Here is a 21303-nt window from a genome sequence, read left to right as displayed (position 1 = left end):
GGAAAAGACCTCTTTTCTCTTTGTTCCACTCTGACATAAAGCACACAAAAAGCAATTTTGATATCCATGCTCCTAAGTTAACAGTGTGAAGATCATATGCTCACAACCCTTCCATTCTCCTTACATAGGATGTTTTAGATTCGGCATCCCAACAGTCACAGGCATAGTGGGCCATCTCATTCTCCATGTGCTGGCGGAAGCGGAGCTTATCTGGAGATACTCCAACCTTCGTGAGGTAGAGGTAGATGCGGCCAATGAAGTAGCCTAATACTGAGTTGTTAATCACACCCTAAAAATCAACGAATAGACAAGTAAATAAGCAAGCAAACATGCAAGGACATAAAAAGGAAAAAACACATTCTCTCAAAGATCAATGTACCATTTTCAATTTACTCATAATCTATTGAAAAACACAAGGTAAGCTAATTTATCCAGCTTTGAGAACAATCTCAAATACCCAGAATGTGATTGTGGCTATTTTTAAAGAGGTTACTCTCAAGTAAACTAACTGATAAGAACAGAGTTATTCAACATCTTTCTGCCACACTCACTGGGTCAGCAAAATTTCAGCCCAATACTTCTTATCTTCTGAATCTATAGTACTAAAACTGACATTCATAATAATGACCCTACAAAGAGAGAGAGGCGGATTTATTTCTTCTGAATTAACAAAAGTAGTAATACATGTTGAGAGGAGTTCAATGTATCCTCATCCACTGAAGTTTGTGCACCTCATACTGTATGTCATTTTATGATTCCAGGACGAGAAGGATCTTAGAAATCATCGAGCCTCATCTCCAACCTGCTACAGGGTTGCATTTCATTTTTGCATTTCTGCAAAATGGCTGGCAAGTCATCATCCAGCCTCCAGTGGAATATTTTCAGGAGCAGGAAGTTCACTGTTCCCTGGGGCAATTCATTCCATTCTCAGACAGCAGCTACTATTAGAAAGTTTCACTCACTCATTTATCTAGACAAATGATTAGAGAAATTCTATTCTATGCAAGACTTAATCCCAACTGCTATGCGGAATACAGGAAAGATTAAAACCCAGAGGCCTTGCTTTCTAGGAGTCAAAATGTCTCCCCAAAAGTAATACATGTTGATAAAAGTTGGATTGACAGGGCACAGTTCAGACCAAGATCTTTTTTCCAAGTGATCTGCTAAATATTTTTTTCATGTTAGCTCCCTGGACTGCAAATTGGCATGTTCGGGTAATTTCTTCCCACTATATTAAAAAAAGGGGGGGGAGGGGGCGCCTGGGTGGCCCAGCGGTTGAGTGTCTACCTTTGGCTCAGGGTTATGATCCTGGAGTCCTGGGATCGAGTCCTGCATCAGGCTCCCTGCAAGGACCCTGCTTTTCCCTCTGCCTATCTCTCTGTCTCTCATGAATAAATAAATAAAATATTTTTAAAAAAATCTCCTCCCCCTATAATAATAGTGTAGGATAAATATGGTCTAAAAACAAATACTAGGGGATCCCTGGGTGGCTCAGCGGTTTAGCGCCCGTCTTCGGCTCAGGGCCTGATCCTGGAGACCTGGGATCGAGTCCCACATTGGGCTCCTGGCATGGAGCCTGCTTCTCCCTCTGCCTGTGTCTCTGTCTCTGTTTCTCTCTCTCTGTCTCTCCTGAATAAAAAGAATAAAATCTTAAAATAAATAAATATAAAAACAAATACTATATAAAAAATAAAATGATCACTAAAATAAATATTTTGTCATCCAGTACACAGAACTTGCTAAGTGCTGTAGGCCCTAATTAAGAATAATCTAAATGAAGTCACTGGTGGAATCTTACCTGATCAACAGCGTCTCCTAAGCGCATTTTTCGAGCAGATTGTCCACTGACTTGGGCTTTTGCTGAATACAAATAAAGGTGGAGGTCTGCCACATTCTGAAACTTAGGATGTTCCTTCTCACTGGGATCTACAAAGTGCTCAATTTCTGCCATTGTGAACTCCCTGGAAGCAAAAACATAAGGAATAAAAAATAAACAAGACCCTTATTTTCAACTTTACTCTACAATGATATAGGCCCTCATACTACAGGAATCTCTTATCACCAAACAAGAAAATTGTTTCCTAAGGGAATGGCAAAAAAAAAAAAAAAAAAGGTTGGATTAAGTTTGTCTGGGTGGCTATAATTTTAAACATATTAATGAAAACTTTACAACTCACTTGAACAGTATTTTAAATAAATGTAATACAATCAAGCGTCCCTCAAATATTAACTCTTGTCTAATGACAAAGATTCTTTACTTGCCCAAATGTCAGTCTCCTGAACCTTTCCTTCTAGGCCCATCTATATACTTCCTTGTAAAATTCAGTTTTAGCAAGAACCCTAATAAGTTATTTTATTTTTAGATTTTATTTTTTATTTATTCATGATAGACAGAGAGAGAGAGGCAGAGACACAGGCAGAGGAAGAAGCAGGCTCCACACTGGGAGCCCGACACAGGACTCGATCCCAGAACTCCAGGATCACGCCCTGGACCAAAGGCAGGGACTAAATCGCTGAGCCACCCAGAGATCCCGATAAGTTAAACTAGAAATCCCCTCTCACCCCCCCAACCCCCCCACCCCAGCTATGTGATCACCTCTGATATCTTTTTTGGGTCCGTCATCCTCCACCATCCCCTAGGTGGTATCTGATCACTCTGGCCTGTGTCCAGCAAGATCCTATTAGGTTGGTTTAGCCAAAAGCCCCCTTACCTTGGCCCTGATATTCCCTTTTAGTAATTTTCTAACCACTGACTCCACTCACCCTGAGCCTTGGCTATGAATCCTCTCTTGTCTATACTATATTCAAAATTGAGCCCTGTTCTATACCAATCTCTTCTCCCCTACTGCAATAGCATTAAATAAAATCTGTTTCTACCACCTTAACTATTGTCCATCTGTTTTTCCTTCCATACTAGTCACAACAACAAAAGATTATTACTTTAAATGGAAAATAATTTTTATGGGCACCTGGGTGGCTTAGTTGGTTAAGAATCTGCCTTCAGTTCAGGTCATGATCCCAGGGTCCTGGGATCGAGCCCCAACATCAGGCTCTCTGCTCAGTGGAGAGCCTGCTTCTCCCTCTCCCTCTGTCCCTTCCTCATCCCTTCTGTGTTCTTTCTCTCGGTTGCTCTATCTCAAATAAAATTTTTTTAAAATAAAGAAAATAATTTTTAAAGAAAAGCCTGATACAGTTTTTAAATATTAGGGAAACTTAAATGTTAGACACAAAAAAGAAAAGACATACTGGATAGTGACTTCCAAATAAAATGATTTTCTTTTATAGCACTAGCAAGTCTTTATAAATACATACTAAGTGAAGTTCCTGATATTTCCTTTTCAAAGAATGGGAAATTAAAAGTGAAGTGAAATTGTTCTTTAGAGCTTTTATAGTAGTTTGGTTTCTTACTTTTTATTGCTCTGAACAAGTAAATGACTGATAATGGCACCATACAGCTGGCTTCTTTAGAGTAACAGCTTTTTGAATAAAATGTTATTCAAGGCAGAGGACATAAGACATGAATTGAACAGGCTTGCATCAAGCTAACTGCATAATGATGAAATAAATATGCATATAGTAATGGTTTCCCAAAGAGATTTCTCTGAATGGCAATTAAGTAGCTATTGGGGGAAAAGTATTTTAAGTTAATTTTATGAGTCAAAATCAAATCTCTCTTCTTTTAACGCACTCCTCCACACACATTTACTAGTGCACTTTCATGATTATCTCAGATGTTTTAGAAGTAATGAAAAATTGCTTAAATGGATTCTAAAAATACATGAAATGCATTGCAAAAGAACTCTGATTTTTAAAATTTTTAATAGTATTTCTTCTTTGGTCCTATAGCACCTACGTCTTGTCTTTCAACCACTACCAAACATCATATGTGTGCAGAGAAATATGATAGAGACAAAGAAGCACAATGTCTGTCCTCACATAACTTATAGCCTGGCTGATAGCAAAAGAACATCTAAAATGCAAGATATCAAATCAAAATAAGGGCCCTGCCCAGAATCCCCAGATAATCTGCTGCCAAAGCCTTTCCATCTGTTCTGTCAAATAATCCCAGCTCACAGACAGGAGATGGAAATCAACACCAATGGTGATTTTACCAGCGGTCTCTTGTCTTTAGTTCAGAGACTATACCTGAGCTGTGGAGAACTACAATACATATAGTCTATAAGACAGAAACAGCCAATCAAAATAAAAATAGATTTTTAAAAATTTCACATGAACAGTCTAATACTCCCAACCTAAATAAAAGAAATCATAGCCATGCAAAGACTAATCACTGGACAACTCTAGAAATCAAGAAAGAAATCACAACACTAAACAAATCCTAGCCTTATCTGTGGAACAAAAACCATGGGCATACTAGCTCATGGAAATGAGTGGACTTCTAGTCAGGATCTTACAGATGTATGTAACAAAAAACCAGCCAGAATCCAGACAGGATGCTTTAAAGTGAAAATGGCCAAGGAATAAAATATCAAGAAGCTCCACAGACCTTTTACCAGTTACCTCCTAGAATCACTCCTCAATTCTGAGCTGCTTTGTCAATTTACCACTTTCTAATCCTCAGGCCCCAGGTTTTGCCTTACTTCATGGTCCTTCTGTAACTTCCAAGAGCTGCTCTATATTATATAAATCCTCTCCAAAACACTGGCTTTAGACAAAGTCAGCCTTACCGGGCTTCCTTGGTATTTTGAAAGCATGCTTGCAGACACTACTGGAACAGATGGAAAGCAAAAAACAAAAGGAAAAAGAGTGACAGAAAAACCCAGATGCCAGGAAGTAGAATAAGACTCAATCCTGACAAGTTTTTCATTGTTATTATAGCTGATTCAAGTTTTTGAATACCTCTTCCATCCGCATGAAGGCAGAATCACTCCCACCCCATTTCTCTAAGTCGTGTAAGGTCCTTCCTTCTCTGTGCAGTCTCCCCTTTCTTGACCAGAAAGCTGACCAATCACAGGCCTGAAGAAACAGTTTGGTCAACACATAGGGGTGTTTCCTCAGCAGGTGTCATGGGGATTAAAAGATGAAGCAGATGCTTTGGGTGCTTTGATGTAGAGTCAGTGGCTGGGATGTACTATGACAGAAGTCTGTGATTATACTGAGTAAGAAAAGAGAGGAGATGGGTGGGGTGATGGAGCTGTAGAAAATCCTTCTGGAGTCTAAGATAGTTAAATTTACCTATGTATCTTATTTTTTATATGGAATTTATTACATCAAGAGATGCTATCTGTAAGAAAATACAAAGAAATCACAAAAAGCTTAAGTCATAAGCAGCTAAATCATAGTAAATTTCTAAAGAAAACTATAACTTATTACTAATATGCCCTCCTACACATTCCTGGATACATCTGGCAAAGAGAGGTTATTAGAATAGAGACAGGTTTCTCGAGAAGCAAGCCTGCTAGCTGGCCTGCCACACAGGCACCTCAAGTATCTGGAGGAATGTCAACTGGTTATGGAAACACCCTTGGCCCAACTCCAACAGTACTGTTTGCCCTGGACACCCAGCTTGACTCTCCCCTCATGACCATCACCCTGTCCTCACCTCACCCTAGAGTTACATACATCACCACTGCCAGAAAATGCCTTGGTTTAGACAATCAAGATCTTGCCATCCTCCAAACATGTGATGAACAAGGGTGAAAGATCATTTTGAAGCAGGTGAGAAACGTGATCTATTCTTTACCTTCCTTCCTTTCCCTCCAAGTTCTCATTAGTTACTCACAACTACCTGATGTCCCAGAGATTACAAACAAAACATAATCTTTTGGACCAAATAAATACATGGTCATGCAAAAATGAAGCAGAATTGTTTCAACATAGAAAGCTTCCCTTTTCCACTCAATGCCAAGCTCATTCAAGAATTTTACTGGAGAATCATATGGGCAGTACCTGACTCTGATCAGTCCAGATCGAGGGGAAATCTCATTTCTAAAAGAATTTCCAATCTGAGCAGCAGCAAAAGGCAACTTTCCTTGGTTGAATTCCAAAAGTCTCTTGAAATTCAGGAAAATCCCCTGTGCAGTTTCTGGTCTCAAGTACCTATAAATTTAAATAAATCAGACTGTTAGAAGGAAAGAAATTATGTTTTCCAAAAATCAGAAACTCTAGATACAAATCCTAAAAGTCCTAAATATACTAATTTCACACAAAACAGTACCTATACTTTCTAAAGAAAAGTTTTAAGAGTATTTTCCTTGGGAGCAAACATTCTCAAGCAAGTGTCAGAGCATGAATCAATCAACTGGTATGACAATACTACTATTAGAAATGTCTTTTATTTCATCAGTCCAGTTGAGTCAAAAGTCAAATACCTCTCTCTTAATGTCGCTAAAACCTAATTTATCATTTACATGGAGGCAGACAATAATTCAGATTCTTCTGAAAATAAGACTAAATATATGCCTTTTATAACCCACATATTAGAGAATAGGTGGGTGGCTACAAAGAAGCCAGTATAGGCTCACACTTAACATTAGAGCTCACTCATCACAATCATCACAACAGGCAAATTTCAACATTTTCCTTATCATTTTCTCCTTTGGTAATTCTACATTTCCAGCCAGAGGCTTCTTCTCTTTTTCTCCATGTTTTAAAGATACAACCAAGCAAATAAAACATGATAACCATTGCCCTCTTCTCAATTTTACAGGAAATATTCTGTGCAAAAATATCAATTAGGAAAGCTTTCCCAATAGCCTACTTCAAAATAAATATTTTATGAAAAGAATTTTAAAGAAAAAATAAAATATAGTTGTACCCTCTTCTCACTCTAACACACCAACTCCTCATTCTGGTGGCCCTTTCCAGATTTCATCCAAAAGAAGTATAACTACAGTTTATATACAATTTTTTTTTTAAAAAAAGCTGTGAGATTTTCAATTTTTATTTATTTATAAGTAGACTCTACACCCAACATGGGATTTGAACTCATGACCCTGAGATCAAGAGTCGTATGTGCTATCAATTAGCCAGGTACCCCTATGTGCATGATTTATAAGAAGAATGTATAAAATTATGTATTCTTTATTTTTCCATTTTTGAAATAATCACAAAAATTTCTCATATTTAACAGTTGCAGAGTATTCTACTAAAATGATCCACTTTACTATAACTTATTTACTCATCTCAAGTTTTTGGACAGATAGGTTATTTGTACTTTGAATCTATATAGTCTTGATAAACATAGCTTCCTTTCCTTTTGAATTATTTCCTTAGATAAATTTCCAGGAGTGGGATGATAGGTCAGAGGGTCTGGCCCACTTAATGACCTTCTGTATGTACTGCCAAAATGAAAGGCTTATCTTTGGACTCTTTCTATAAAATATCCCAAGTCAACACAGTGTGTGACTAAAATAATTCCAGTAATACATTCTGTCAAAATTTTTACCATTCTTCCATTTCTACTCCAGAAAACATAATCTATCTAGATTCATCTAACAAAAGCCTACCCCTACCCTCTACTACCCTACAATGAGACTGTAAGAAAAAGATCTCAAGTTATAAAGTGAAATACTTTGGCTAAGTTTGTTAACATGGAGAAGGAATCTGTAAATACACATTCTAGTTCTGGATCATACCGTAAACAGTTTAACAGCTTTCTTTACTGTTAAAACCACATCTTTTAAATAATAAGCTAAATCTAAGTTGTTCAATATGGTAGACCACTAGTGAAATGCCTGTTTAAATTTAATACACTTCAAAGTTGAGGTCCTCAGAAGCACTAACTCCATTTCAATGGCTCAACAGCCATATATGTCTAGTGGTTACCATACTGGATAGTACAGATTACAGAACATTTACACCACTGCAGAAAATTCTATTGGACAGTGTTGATCTATACTAAATGGTTCCTAAGTCTCCTTCAGCAACAAGTTCAGTGACTTTCAAATCATTCTTCAACTATCTCTCCTGCCCTATACAGCTATCACAAGACATAATTATCACAGACCTGTTTATTTTGTGGCAAAAAAAAAAAAAAAAAAATCACATACACACACACACACACAAATTTCATTCAGAAATAATCAGAAGGAATGCATTTAAGAATATATGTCATTATTTCTCCTTACTATACTTATCTATACTTTCTATATATATATATATAATTTTTCAAAAAATTTCCTTCATGACTGATTTGATGTTTACTTTTTATTACAAGCAATTTTAGTAATTTCATTACATAAAGAATAAGTGATACATACCCAGGCATGTTTCCTCCAGGCCCAATGAAGGTCTTGAACATTAAGTTAAAAGATACTGGAGGGGAGAGATCATTTCCAGTATTGGGGGATTTTACATTATAGTTCACAAAAAGATCCCCAAGTTCTTGCTGTCCATAGTTATCAAGCTAAAGGATAGGCAGAGAAAATAACGTAAAAGACAGGAAAAAACAGAGCATAAAAGTATTGTATATATAAAACCCATCCATCAAGTCACCCAAAGTAAGAACATCCAAGTTAATCTAACCTTCAAAAAACTCAAATTAAAACCATAACCAGCTCACACACACTTTTCACTTATCAGTTTTACCATTTACCACTCTAGAGAAATGGAGTATCTTTCTGGGACTGAATATAAAGCTACTAAATATAAAGCTCTTAGAGGTAAAAATTATTTCCTATTCGTGTCTACTTATTCCAGTGTATTTCAATTTTTATACAATGGTAATCATCGTGAAACCCTCTAAAATGGTGCATGACCTCCAAGTCAAAAATTTCAAATGATTATGACAAACCATTTAATACTGAACAATATTTAAAAGTTAAAAAACAATCTCCTAATAGAAACAAAATCGATAAATCAACTCAAGACCATAAGAATGGAGGCTCTGGAGTCAGAAAAATGTGGATAAACTGCCCAACTCTACCATTTACAGATTGCGTGACTCAAGAGTAAATTCTTACCTAACTACTCTGAGCCTCAATTTGCGTATCTGTGAAATAGGGAAATAGAATCTACTTTACTATGAAGATTAACTACATAAAGTACTTAGCATAGGGCCTGGCACACAGCACATGCTATACCACTTACTGTTTTGCCAAAATATCTGATTGGGCCTATACGCCTGACTACCAAATTATAAGTAATGTAGACATAAAGCAAAATTTACTGATGTAGAAACATCACTAAAATAATGCAGTCAGCTAAATCCAGATAGTAGAAAACACTAAAGAACAAATGTCTCAAAAAAAAAAAAGAACAAATGTCTCAACTTCAAAAAATAATTTTTTAAATGAAAATGAAGGAAAATTAGAGATGAAGAACCTACAGATTGCAAGAGATTTAAGAATTATACCAACCACTCATAAAGTATGGACTTAATGTGGATCCCAATTCAAACAGAAAAAAACTGGTTAACATTTGAGAAAATGTAATACAATGATGTTATAGATGTACTTCAAAATAATCCTGGAGAAAACGACAGGAAAGCAGGGAAGGATTCAACAAAATCTGATAAAACTGTAGCAGGTTCATGAGTATGTAAGTATTTAATAAACTATTTTCTATTTGTATATGTTTTGAATTTGTCATAACAAAAAGCTTAAAAAATGACTTAATAACTGGTACATGCAGAGATGGGTCAGCACAAATGGACAGAGAAGAAAAACAGTTCTGAGCTGCTGAATCCACATAAAGGAATAAATAAAGCTCTTCCTACCAGAGGGTGAATCAGTGCCTTTTAAGAAAACCATCATGCTGCATAAAGCTGAAAAGGAATCATAGGCACTAACAGGTGGAGAAAACACTATCATTTGATCAAGCAAACAGATGGGCCTTTGGCCATAAATCCACCAGGGCCATTACTGAGTACTAGACCACAGTCTCCAAATTTTCAATAAAAGTTAGTTACATTGACAGCTTGTACGTACATCTGATATGGCAAATCAAAAAACAGATTGCTCTCTGGGGCACCTGGGTGTCTCAGTTGGTTAAGCATCTGACTCTTGATTTCAGATCAGGTCATGATCTCAGGGTCATGAGATTGAGCCCTATTTTGGGCTCCTGCATTGGGCTACACACTGGGTGTGGAACCTACTTAAGAGTCTCTCTCCCTTTCCTTTTGCACCTTTCCACACCAGCACATGTGCATTTTCTCTAAAAAAATCAAAACCAAAAAAACAGATTGTTCTCCTAAGACCATGGATGTGTGATGAGACAGTCAGTGTTCAAACTATAAATGGCTTAATAAACCAGCTAATTACTTCCTGCTCTGACAACTGACTCAAAAATAAATGAAACTGTTAAGATCAAAAACACATATTCACAAAATCTTAGTAAGTCTAACATTATAAATGGGAAACAGTAATTTAGAGGTAATTAGCAGGGCTTTTCATTTCTTCTAATAAAGGTCATGCCTTTGGGAAAGAAAGGAAATGAGAAATGAATGTTCAGCTATAATGGTGTCAAAATCCAAGAATTAATTAACTAAACTATGAGCAACAATACTAAAGCAATGAGCTTCAAGCAAAGGAAAAATATACCTCACAAGACGAAAATAAATTGGTAGATGAGTCAACAGCCAAATTAAGAGTTTCTTTCAATTTAAATGAGGAAGGAGAAAATTTCTTAGCTACTGTTTGAAAGCCAGATATCACAGGGAGAAAAAAATCAGCATATTTTTAGAAAATAAGGCAGCAGCTGAAAAATACCCAATAAACTGTCATGAAAAAAAAAAAAAAAAAGCAGAGATAGGGATTCCTATATATAGCCTCACCTATTTATATACCAATATAAAGAAAATATTTATAAATACAGCACGGGTTTCTGTGTGTATGCATGTACATTTTTGCCCAAGTAAATAATATTTAAGAGGTGAGACTTGGTGGACCTCATGATCAAACATGGTGTTGAAGAAATGTACTTTGCTTAAACGGATACATGAGGTGACAATATATATACATGGACCTGTGCATCTTCCTGGGGAAAAGAGGTGCAGTTTTCATAATATTCTTTTTTTTTTTTTTAATTCATGAGAGACACAGAGAGAAAGAGAGAAGAGAAAGAGAAAGAGAAAGAGAGAGAGAAAGAGAAAGGGGGGGGGGGGCAGAGACACAGGCAGTGGGAGAAGCAGGCTTCCTGCTAGGAGCCTGATGTGGACTCGATCCCGGATCCCAGGATCACGCCCTGAGCTGAAGGCAGGCGCTCAACTGCTGAGCCACCCAGGCATTCCTCATGATATTCTTAAAATGACATGTGACCTAAAAAAGGATAAGAACTACTTCTGATATAGAGGGTATTCCTGCTCTTGGTAAAAATCAGAACATTATTTCTATGGTCTCTTTTAAGTCTTCCCTAAATTTTGCCAACTTAAACAGAAGTTAAAAAATTTTTAGTCTATAGGAAAAGCAGGGGGCCTGCTCATCATGTTCTAAGAATAATACCATGTAGCCAGGGTCAGTGCAACCAGAAGCAGACAAAGTGGCTGATGAGACAGTGCTCAAAAGAGATCTGCCCCAAAATCTCCACATCAAGACTAAACACTATTCATAGTGATGCCTCTGGTTTTTGCTATTAAATCCAGAAAATTGGTTTCCAAGGAGACAGAACAAATTTCATGCCTATTTACACTGAATTGCTAGTTTGGGGTAAAATAAAGTGTTAGTCACAAAAAGTAGAGAGAGAAGAAAACAAAAATTCAGAGAGAGACAGAAGGTAAATTCCCCTTCCTTACAATCGTGGCCTGGGTCAGCACAACGTGGAATTCAACAGTCACTAAACACTGAAAGACAACACCTACCTGAGTTGCTATGATAACATCTCTAAAGTACTCACCTGAGCCAAGACACTTTCCATCTCTGATTTCTTCTCAGCAGAACACTTCTTATCAGACATCAATTTCTGTAAATGAGCTATAAGAACAGTGTTGGTACATGTCAATTTCAATCAATGGATAAAAGGACAATGTACTTTGAGTTTCAGTGCTGGAAAGGTAAGAAAATGAATACAAGGATAATGTTCTTACTTTATATAAATTCCATGGCTGATTTTACAGGGAGAATCGTGATGCTACCTTGATTCTTTTGCTAACTTAGAATTTCTAATTATCATATACTACTTTTTGTTAAATAAGGGACTTGGGTTGTATAGGCATACCTTGGAGATAGTGTGGGTTCAGTTCTAAACCACCACAATACAGCAAATATTTCAATAAAGCAAATCAAACGAACATTTTGGTTTCCCAGTGCATATAAAAGTTGTTTGCACCATACTGTACTCTGTTAAATATGCAATAGCATTATATCTTTAAAAAATGTATACTTTTATTAAAATATATATTACTAAAAAAAATGCTAACCATCACCTGAGCTTTCAATGAGTCCTAATCACTGAACACCATAACAAATATAATAATAAAGTTTGAAATATTGCAAGAATTACCGAAACATGAGAGAGACAAAGTGAGCAAAAGCTGTTGGAAAAATAGCACTGATAGACTTGCTTGACAAATTGACCTTTCATTTGTAAAACACATAGTATTATAAAGCACAGTAAGTGGAGTGCAATATGAGGTCTGCTTGTATGTTTAATTACAATCTATGCACTTTACTCTGTGTTATGCCCAAAAAAAATTTTAATAGAAAAAATGAGTATACACTCTGCCAAAGCAAGCTCATAGAAAAAAATGAGAAAAGTTTAATCTAAACCCTTTGTTTTGATCATTTTTACTTGGAAGAACATTTATCTGAAGTGAAAAAACCATACCTTTTAAAAGATGGTCAGCACGAAAACACTCTCCATTTTTTACGTCTTTCACCATGAAGTCTGCAAATTTGTCTACATGGCCAGAGGTCCTAAGTTAACAAATGCCAAGCCAATTTGTTATTTTCATACAAATTAATACATACTTTACCTCCTAAGACAATAGTATACCATGTTTAAATAGTATATCATGCATCTGTGTATATCAAAGATGGAAGCTCATATATATATATATATATATATATATATATATATACACACACATATATATATAGTGATACATCCATGGTAGATAATAATTTAGGCCAGAGAAAATTCTTCCTCAAATCTATCCCCACCCTTTCCCCAAGCTCTTCCTTTCCACAGGAAAAAGACTTCAACTGGATTACACTCTTTTATAAGCTGTCATAAAGTACGTGCTATCTTACAGAATCAATTAATTCAAGAGTTAAATCAATTAATTCATTATGTAATGAATTAATTACTAATGCTTAGATCCCATTACTAGTGATCTAAGCAAAGGTCAAAATCATGGGGAACTTGACTAGGAAAGAATTCATGATAAATTCATGATAAATCTTAAGGAAAGCGTCTTCTGCCACTGAACACTATATGGACACTGGTATTATCTCTTACACAGTTCCTATTAGTGGAGCAAGTAGCTAAGGAAAAGGTTGTCTTGATCTTTTAGATCCATCATCAGGAATTCATCTTGTTTTTATTGGCTGAAATTACTGAGAGAGCCCAAAGGATCTAAACAGTGAAAATGGGCTCTTTACCAGGCAGCATTAAATGAAATGATGAGGAGCACCTGGGTGGCTCAATCAGTTAAGCGTCAGCCTTCAGCTCAGGCCATAATCTCAGGGTCCTGGGATCGAGCCAAGAATCAAGGTCCCTGCTCAGCAGGGAGTCTGCTTGTCCCTCTCCCTCTACCCTTCCTCCCCACTCATGAGCACACTTGTGGGCTCTGCCTGTCAAATAAATAAATAAAATATTTTAAAAAATACAATGAAGTGATGAGAGATACAAAATGTAAGAATTCTTCTTCTTTCGTTTTATATTCTACAAATCCTGCCCTGATTTCAATGTTAGTAGGAATGACCTAAATTTCTGCACTAACACTTCAGCACAAATAGTAATTATAAGTGTATACACACCTTTGCCCAGAACTTCTAAAAACTTAGAGTAAGGAAATAATCACATATACACAAAATCCATCAGGATGTTCAATGGACTCGAACATCAGAAACAAATTATTTTTAAGATTTGAGAGTGAGCACGCACATACATGAAAATGAGGGCAGGGGCGGGGGTGGGGGGAGAGAGACACACCTCACACAGGCTCCCTGCTGAGCACAGAGCCTGACGTGGGGCTCAATCCCAGGATCTTGAGATCATGACCTGAGCTGAAACTAAAGAGTTGGCCGCTTAACCAACTGAGCCACCCAGGTACCCAAGGAACAATTTAAATGCCTACAATATGGTACTAGCTAAAGAAACTGTGGTATATCTATGAGAAAATATTATGCTGTCATTAAAAATGCTTTAGAAGAATATTAATATTTAATGATATAAGTAAATGTTCACCTATATTACATTAAAAAAGCAGTGTGCTAACACTGATGTATATACAAGGACTTACAAAGAAAGAAGACAATAAGGATAAACACAATAATTTTGACATGGCTGTCTATAAACATTAGGTGTATATTTTGTTTTTCTTTATACTCTACATTTTTACAATGAATATGTTTAGTAATCAGAAGTTACTTAAATACACATATTAATGAATTTCAGCCGCCAAAGTAGAAATCTTACTTTAAAACTGGCTCAGGAGTGAGCATGGTACAATCAATCTCCAGGATCTGTTCCTCTTGGATAAAGTGCTGCCTCCAGGTCTGAATAATATTGTTCTTCAAAGCACATCCAACTGGCCCAAAATCATACAGACCACTAACACCTATAAAATATGAATAAGGAACTTTACCTTGTCACTGTCAGCAAATGAAAGCGAGGAGACATGAGAAACTGTAAAACTTCACATATTCCCTAAAAAGGTATTAAGGTCAATAATTCAAGCCCCTCAATATAGAAAAGCCTTACTTCCAGCTAGCTACAGAAGTAAAATTAAAAACTCTTGCTTCATTTACTATCTCCATATTAAGAATTTCAAGTAGGATTAGTAAAAAACTAAAGGGAAAAGATGTTCCTCCATATATGAGAAACAATGAAAAACAGACTACAGTTTTCTGCCATAGAACTAACTTGTTGCATCAGCTGATAACAATGATGAATTTTAGCACCCAATTCTCTAATTTATTCTTGGATATATGAGCCACTATATTTAAACCTCAAAAAGTTAAACATTTAGAGATCTGCTTAACCAAACTCGAATCAAGTTTCAATGGTAAAGTACTGAAAGTCTAACACCGGTATAATGATCTCCACTGACTATGAAAGATACTACTGCACATTTAATCAATGAATTATCTTTGCCTATACCTTCATACAGTGTTCAGAAGGATGCAGATTTACCTATATATCCATGAAGAATGTTTTCTCCTGACAGTTGCCATGAAGAATAATCTAGGGACCCTGGCTTATCACTCCCCTTGTGTGGAGAGGCACAGTATAGTAGTTCAGTGTTACAACGGCCCCTGACTGCTCCTAAGAAGAGTCTATCTGATAGGCACAGGAACATATTAAATGCTTACTACTTGGCCTCCTAACAATTCCCTACATCCTAATGGAAAAAAGCAGTCTTTGAGAATAAGTAGAGTAGAAAGAAATAAACAGATTTTACACCAAGTGGCCAATTTTAAACAAACAAGGGCAAAATACTCTGTTTTATGTGACCTGATACAATTAGGTATCAACTGAAAAGCCAAGTTTTTTTTTATTTAAGAATATTAAACCAACCAACAACATAACTGCTCTATCATTAATCCCCTACCTCCATAAATAGCAAAAGCTTGATCGTAGAAAAACCTCCTTTTCAGGGTATCTTCCATTTTTGCTCTGTCTACAATGTCATCTTTGGGTTGTAATGCTAGCTCCTGTAAGGGATTTTTAAATAGAAAACGTGTGATTAGGGATGAGAAGAAATATGAATTTATATATGTGAATTCCATTGATTCCATAGCCAAATTCAATATAAAATTTAACAGACAAAATTTTGATAACTTTAAAAAATAGAATCCTTAGGGTTTTTTCCCCTTTTAATTACAGAAAAGATACCTTTAATTATTTAGGAATAGGAAGACTAAGCTTACTTAGATGCAGATACTGATAAGCAGTATCTGAATTTTTAATGGATCACTGTAGTGAGACTTGGAACTCCAAACTATTTCAGTTTGGTGATGGGAGATTTATTGTTTGAAAGATTTGAGAAGAGGTATCAGATAGATACACCCTTTCCTTAAAAGAAAAAATATTTAATACATAACCATTATTTCCAAGCATAGAATTCATAAGGAAGGGCAAGAACAAAACAAAATGAAACAAAACGAAGAGCAAACACAATGCCTTCCAGGGAAATTCACGAAGTGTATCAAATCCAGGATTCTGGGGAGGGGTAGGTCAGAAGTCATAGAGGCTTCACAGACAACGTGATGTTGTAAGAGACGTGATGTTGTAAGAGACGGTGTGAAAGCATGAGAAATCTGCCAGGTAGAGGAGGAGAAGCCATGCTGGCTAAACAGAGATAAAGCAAATGATACTGATACTTGCTCAGAAACTTTTTTAGGTCTTTCCCACCTAAAGAGATTAAATAAAGATGAACAATCCTGTACCTATTTACATTCCCCTTTTAGGATCCCAAGACTCACCTTTGCTTCCAGAACCCTCTTCCGGGCTTTGAGCTCAGCTACAGCTCTGTCTACATCTACTTGGGGTGCTTTATCTTCTTTCAGTTTTCGTACAAGATCTCCCTAAGTCAACAAAGACAGTTTATATTCAGGATTGGTTTCAAAAGTCAAAAAAGTAATGAATGTGTTTTTAAGCATGTCTTTTTAAAAAGTATCTGTGTAAGAATGTTTATTATGTGAGATGTCATTATAAATAACTGAAGGTCTTTGCCCTTAGCATTTATAATCCAGCAAAATACACAAAGTATACAAATAACTATGTTCTAAGGGTGATTAGTACTAGTGTGCTTTTTTCTTTTTTCCTTTTGAGAGAGAAGACAGGTGGAAAAGGAGGAGAGGAAAGCATTGATAAAAACTATGAAACAAGGTTAGTACTGAGAACACAACCAATAAATAAACGACTCTCCCAGGCGGCCTGGGTGGCTCAGTGGTTTAGCGCCACCTTCAGTCCAAGGCATGATCCTGGAAACCCCGGGATAGAGTCCCACGTCGGGCTCCCTGCATGGAGCCTGCTTCTCCCTCTGCCTGTGTCTCTGCCTCTCTCTCTCTGTCTCTCAGGAATAAATAAATAAAATCTTTAAATAAATAAATCAATAAACAAACAAACAAACAAACGACTCTCCCCTCTCCTGAATCTCTCTCCTACCTACAAAAACAACCCTTTTGGTTTCCCACCTACTTTGACCATTTCTTCTTAGTCACAACTGACTCATTCCTCTGCTCTTTTCTTGGTAGAATTTTTCCTTGCTAATTACTCTAGAATACCGCATTCACTTCCAACAACCTACCACCTGTATACTGATTCCCATACTCATGGTAATGTGGTGAAATAAGTAATCTGAAAAAGCAAACAAACAGAACATTACCTACATGACCTAGGAAACTTCAAGTCGAGAAATTAAAGTTGTCAAATTGATAGAGCCTTTGAGTTCCCAAAGGAAGTAACTGCCCTCTAGAGAAGCAGACCTTCCACACAGGCCTTTTAGGATTGCCACAGATCAAGGTAACCAAAATAATAAGCACTCAATTCAAAATTTAAAAACCCATTGCAGAAAAAAGCCACTATAGGGGAGACTCACTGGAAATGACAACAGAATTAGACCCTCGAAAGTATTAAAATGATCAAATACAATTGTTAAATGCTCAGGACATTAAAAAAAAAAGTCAAAAACAGGAGCAAAGAACAGACTATAAGAAACAATCAGGAAACTTGCAAAAGAACTGCACAGGTTCAGGTCTAAAAGAGACAACAAAAGGGTGAGGAAGGGGCAAAATGGGGGAAAGGGAGTGGGAGATAGAGGCTTCTAGTTATGGAATGAATATGTCACAAGAAAAAAAGAGCATACAGAATACAATCAATTGTATTACAATAGCATTATATGGTGACAGATGGTAACTACACTTGCATAGCATAACGTATAAACTTGTCAAATTACTACTTTGTACACCTATATAACGTGTGTCACCTACACGTCAAAATAGGTAAATAAATAAATAAGCAAAGAGAAAACGAATCACGTAGATCATCTAGAAATAAATCACTGAAATTAAAAACTCACTGGACAGGTTAAATAGCAGATCAAGGTTTAAGAGAGAATTAGTGATTTACAGTACAGATCTAAAGAAATTATCCATGCGTAATCCATTTAATGGAGCAGAGAGACAAAGATTTAAAAATACAAACAGGGCAATGAGACAGAAAAAAGACAGTCTGACACTCATCCAACCAGAATTCTCAAAGAAAATAAAGAAAATCCATAAGAGGTTCTATTTGAAAAGATAATGAGGGATGCCTGGGTGGCTCAGTGGTTGAGCATCTGCCTTCAGCTCAGGGCGTGATCCTGGAGTGATCCTGGAGTCCCGGGATCAAGTCCCACATCAGGCCCCCTGCATGGAGCCTGCTTCTCCTCCCCCTGCCTAGGTCTCTGCCCCTCCCTCTGTTGTCTCTCGTGAACAAATAAAATCTTAAAAAAAAAAAAAAAAAAAAAAAGATAATGACTATGAATTTTTCTATAATTGCTCAAACACTTGAATTCTCAGATTTAGGAAGCACCATAAAATCCAAACAATATACAAAACAAAAACCTATATCTAGACAAGTCTGTAAAACATTGTATTTATGAGGAATTAAAGGCTTTTTAGAGGTTTTATGCCCTCTAGCTAATTGTGAAATCCTGAGCAAGCTGATACCTTTTTGAGCTTCTTTCCTCAACTGTTCAATACTCACTGAACTGATGACAATACTCACTGAACTGTTATAGAGTGAATAAAACAATTTAAGTACGATATTTTTAATAGTACCTAACAAACAGTAGACACAAAAAATTATAGTTATCATGCTATAAAACACCCCAACTTTGAAGTGGCTGAGTTACTTTTCAAATACTTCAAATCCAACTGGTTTATAACTAAATTATTTTTCTCTGCCCTACACTTGTTCCTTCTTTTCCTTCTTTTAAGTATTGCCTTCCATTTGTTAACAACAACCAAATCTACCATTTCCCAAACAAGAAACATCAAGTTATCCTTCTTTATCTCCAATATCTGGTCATTTTCAAATTTCAATCTACTCTCTCCCTTTTATACCCCAAAATGAGATTGCTAAAACATTATAAGGTTCTCATCCAAAAGTGTCTATGCTAAGATACACCGCAACCTACCCTAATTCATGTCATTTCTCTCCCACCTTTGTAAATCTTTTCACAAGCACAAAGCATTTCTAATTTCGTGACTGTTCCTACTCCCAAGCCTTCAATAATGTTTACTTTCAGGGTAGATATTTTGTATGAATTTCATTGTTGGAGAATAATGGGGAATTCCAAAATATCTGATGTAAAAGGGGACACTGCGTGTGTCAAATATTTGTTGACTGATATCACAACCTAAACCTAGCAAAGTACAAAGCACTTATGATGCAGTAAATATCTACTGACTTATTTCTTTACTCACTCAGTGGTTCTTTTCCTTTCCTCTACCTATCAGAACACCTATCTTACAAATGTTCACTAACAGAGCTTTTGATGAGGATAAGAACTCTGTGAGAGCCTTTGTTTTGAAAAGCAGCAAATGGTAGTTCTTTTTGAATGTCTGAAAGAAGCAAGTAGTTCTGAATATCTATCCTCCATGTGTCAAAGGTTAGCACTCCCACACACTTAATCTACCTTCTCTTTTGAAACTTCTAAGAGAACACTAGCAAGCAAAGCCACAAGGAAGGAAAATTTTTAAATAAATTTCCCTAAAACAATTTTTTGGGGGTCTTTTAAGGTTCCAGCACAGAATACATACAACAAAGAAAGTGTAGCTATTAAAAAACAAACAAACAAACAAACAAAAAAAGTACAAGTGTAGGAGTCCTCACTAAGTTAATCCTCTGTAAAACGCAGTAAAGAAAGGAAATAATAAAAAAAAAGAAAAGAAAAAAAGAAAGGAAATAATCATGCTTATCCTAAATAACAGAATAATTAAACCATGATTTATAATGATCCAATCCTGAAAACAGAAGAATTGGAGGTGATCTAAAGATGGAATACAGATAGAGTCCTATTTTCTAATTCTTTTTCTCCCTTCTCTGTTCACCACTCAATTATATTTTGGGTTGTGCTTGCATGCATGCATTGGGTGTGCTGAATGAAGGTGACATGAAATATCATGACTATCTCTAAACCACCCTTAAGATAAAGTTTAGTTCCTGGATAAATTCCTACCATAAAGACATATATTAGAACTAACAGCCTGCAATCATTAAACAGAATAGCTATTACATAAATCATTCCAAGGGATCTTCTTCACAGATCCTTCATATATATCATGGTACATATTCAGCCAGCCAAAAAAAATCAACAAGAAAACATTTCCTCATTAATTAGCTTTACTTACACATATGTAGGTAGAAAACTCTTGTTAAGATTGAGTTCATCTCAGATTCCCAAATGTTTTATAATCATTGGCAGAAACTTCATAAACTTTTCATTTTCCCTTTGTGGATTAAGCAAGAGGTTTAGTGGGCACTCTTAGTCTAGAAAATCAAAGCAGAGAAAAATCCAGGGTTCTTCACCCTAAGTCTTATTACTACTACAACAACGACGTGAGTTTCATCTGTCTTCCCAATCAGAGCAAAAGAAAATTTGAAATACTAAAACACAAGTAATATTATTCACACATCTATTCCTACCATTAGCGTGGAAGACAGTAAATCACTACAAAAGACCTCCCAAGAAAGCACTAAAAAGGCTTTTCTAGCATCCTATCTCACCAAATTCAGACATCAATCCTCCCCGAAAGGTGCAGAATGTTATCAAACTGGCAATCACAAGAAAATGTGAGCTCCATGCCAGCAATGTTTTGGTAAAACTAGCATCCCAATAAACTACAATCATCCCAGAGCAATACCTAAGTTAGCAAGAACTTACTCACTATATGTACTGTTGGCAGCATTCTCAGCACTTCACATGAACTATCTCATTTTAATGTTTTCCTGAACAGCTGAACATCAGCTAATAGATCCAAACTCTAGAAATACAACTACATTTTTTTTTAAAGATTTATTTACTTATTTGAGAGAGAGAAAGAGAGAGCTGGGGAAGTGGGGCAGAGACAGAAGAGGGAAGGAGATAATCTTAAGCAGACTCCCCACTGAGCCCGGAGCCTGACACAGGGCTTGATCCCAGGACCCTGAGATCATGAGCTGAAATCAAGAGTCAGACACTTAACCAACTGA

General features: G+C 36.3%; 1 protein-coding gene across 2 annotated transcripts in view; it reads right to left on the bottom strand.

The window, feature by feature from the left end:
* GARS1 (glycyl-tRNA synthetase 1) overlaps nucleotides 1–21303 on the bottom strand; it is a 43670-nt gene that overhangs the window by 17232 nt on the left and 5135 nt on the right. For both annotated transcript variants that reach the window (XR_005369665.1, XM_038557230.1), the window contains exons 2-10: nucleotides 16548–16649; nucleotides 15674–15776; nucleotides 14539–14680; nucleotides 12724–12812; nucleotides 11794–11870; nucleotides 8223–8368; nucleotides 5911–6060; nucleotides 1799–1961; nucleotides 125–289 (exon numbers count right to left, since the gene is read on the bottom strand). Coding sequence is in view for 1 of the 2 variants with exons in the window: in XM_038557230.1 (XP_038413158.1) it covers nucleotides 125–289; nucleotides 1799–1961; nucleotides 5911–6060; nucleotides 8223–8368; nucleotides 11794–11870; nucleotides 12724–12812; nucleotides 14539–14680; nucleotides 15674–15776; nucleotides 16548–16649 (1137 nt within the window). In the remaining variant the exon portion in view is untranslated. The remainder of the gene's footprint in view (nucleotides 1–124; nucleotides 290–1798; nucleotides 1962–5910; nucleotides 6061–8222; nucleotides 8369–11793; nucleotides 11871–12723; nucleotides 12813–14538; nucleotides 14681–15673; nucleotides 15777–16547; nucleotides 16650–21303) is intronic.

The sequence above is a fragment of the Canis lupus genome, chromosome 14 (genome assembly GCF_011100685.1).
Source record: "Canis lupus familiaris isolate Mischka breed German Shepherd chromosome 14, alternate assembly UU_Cfam_GSD_1.0, whole genome shotgun sequence".
Classification (NCBI taxonomy): domain Eukaryota; kingdom Metazoa; phylum Chordata; class Mammalia; order Carnivora; family Canidae; genus Canis; species Canis lupus.
The sequence above is the reverse complement of the archived record's forward strand: the minus strand, read 5'-3'. Positions and strand labels throughout refer to the sequence as shown.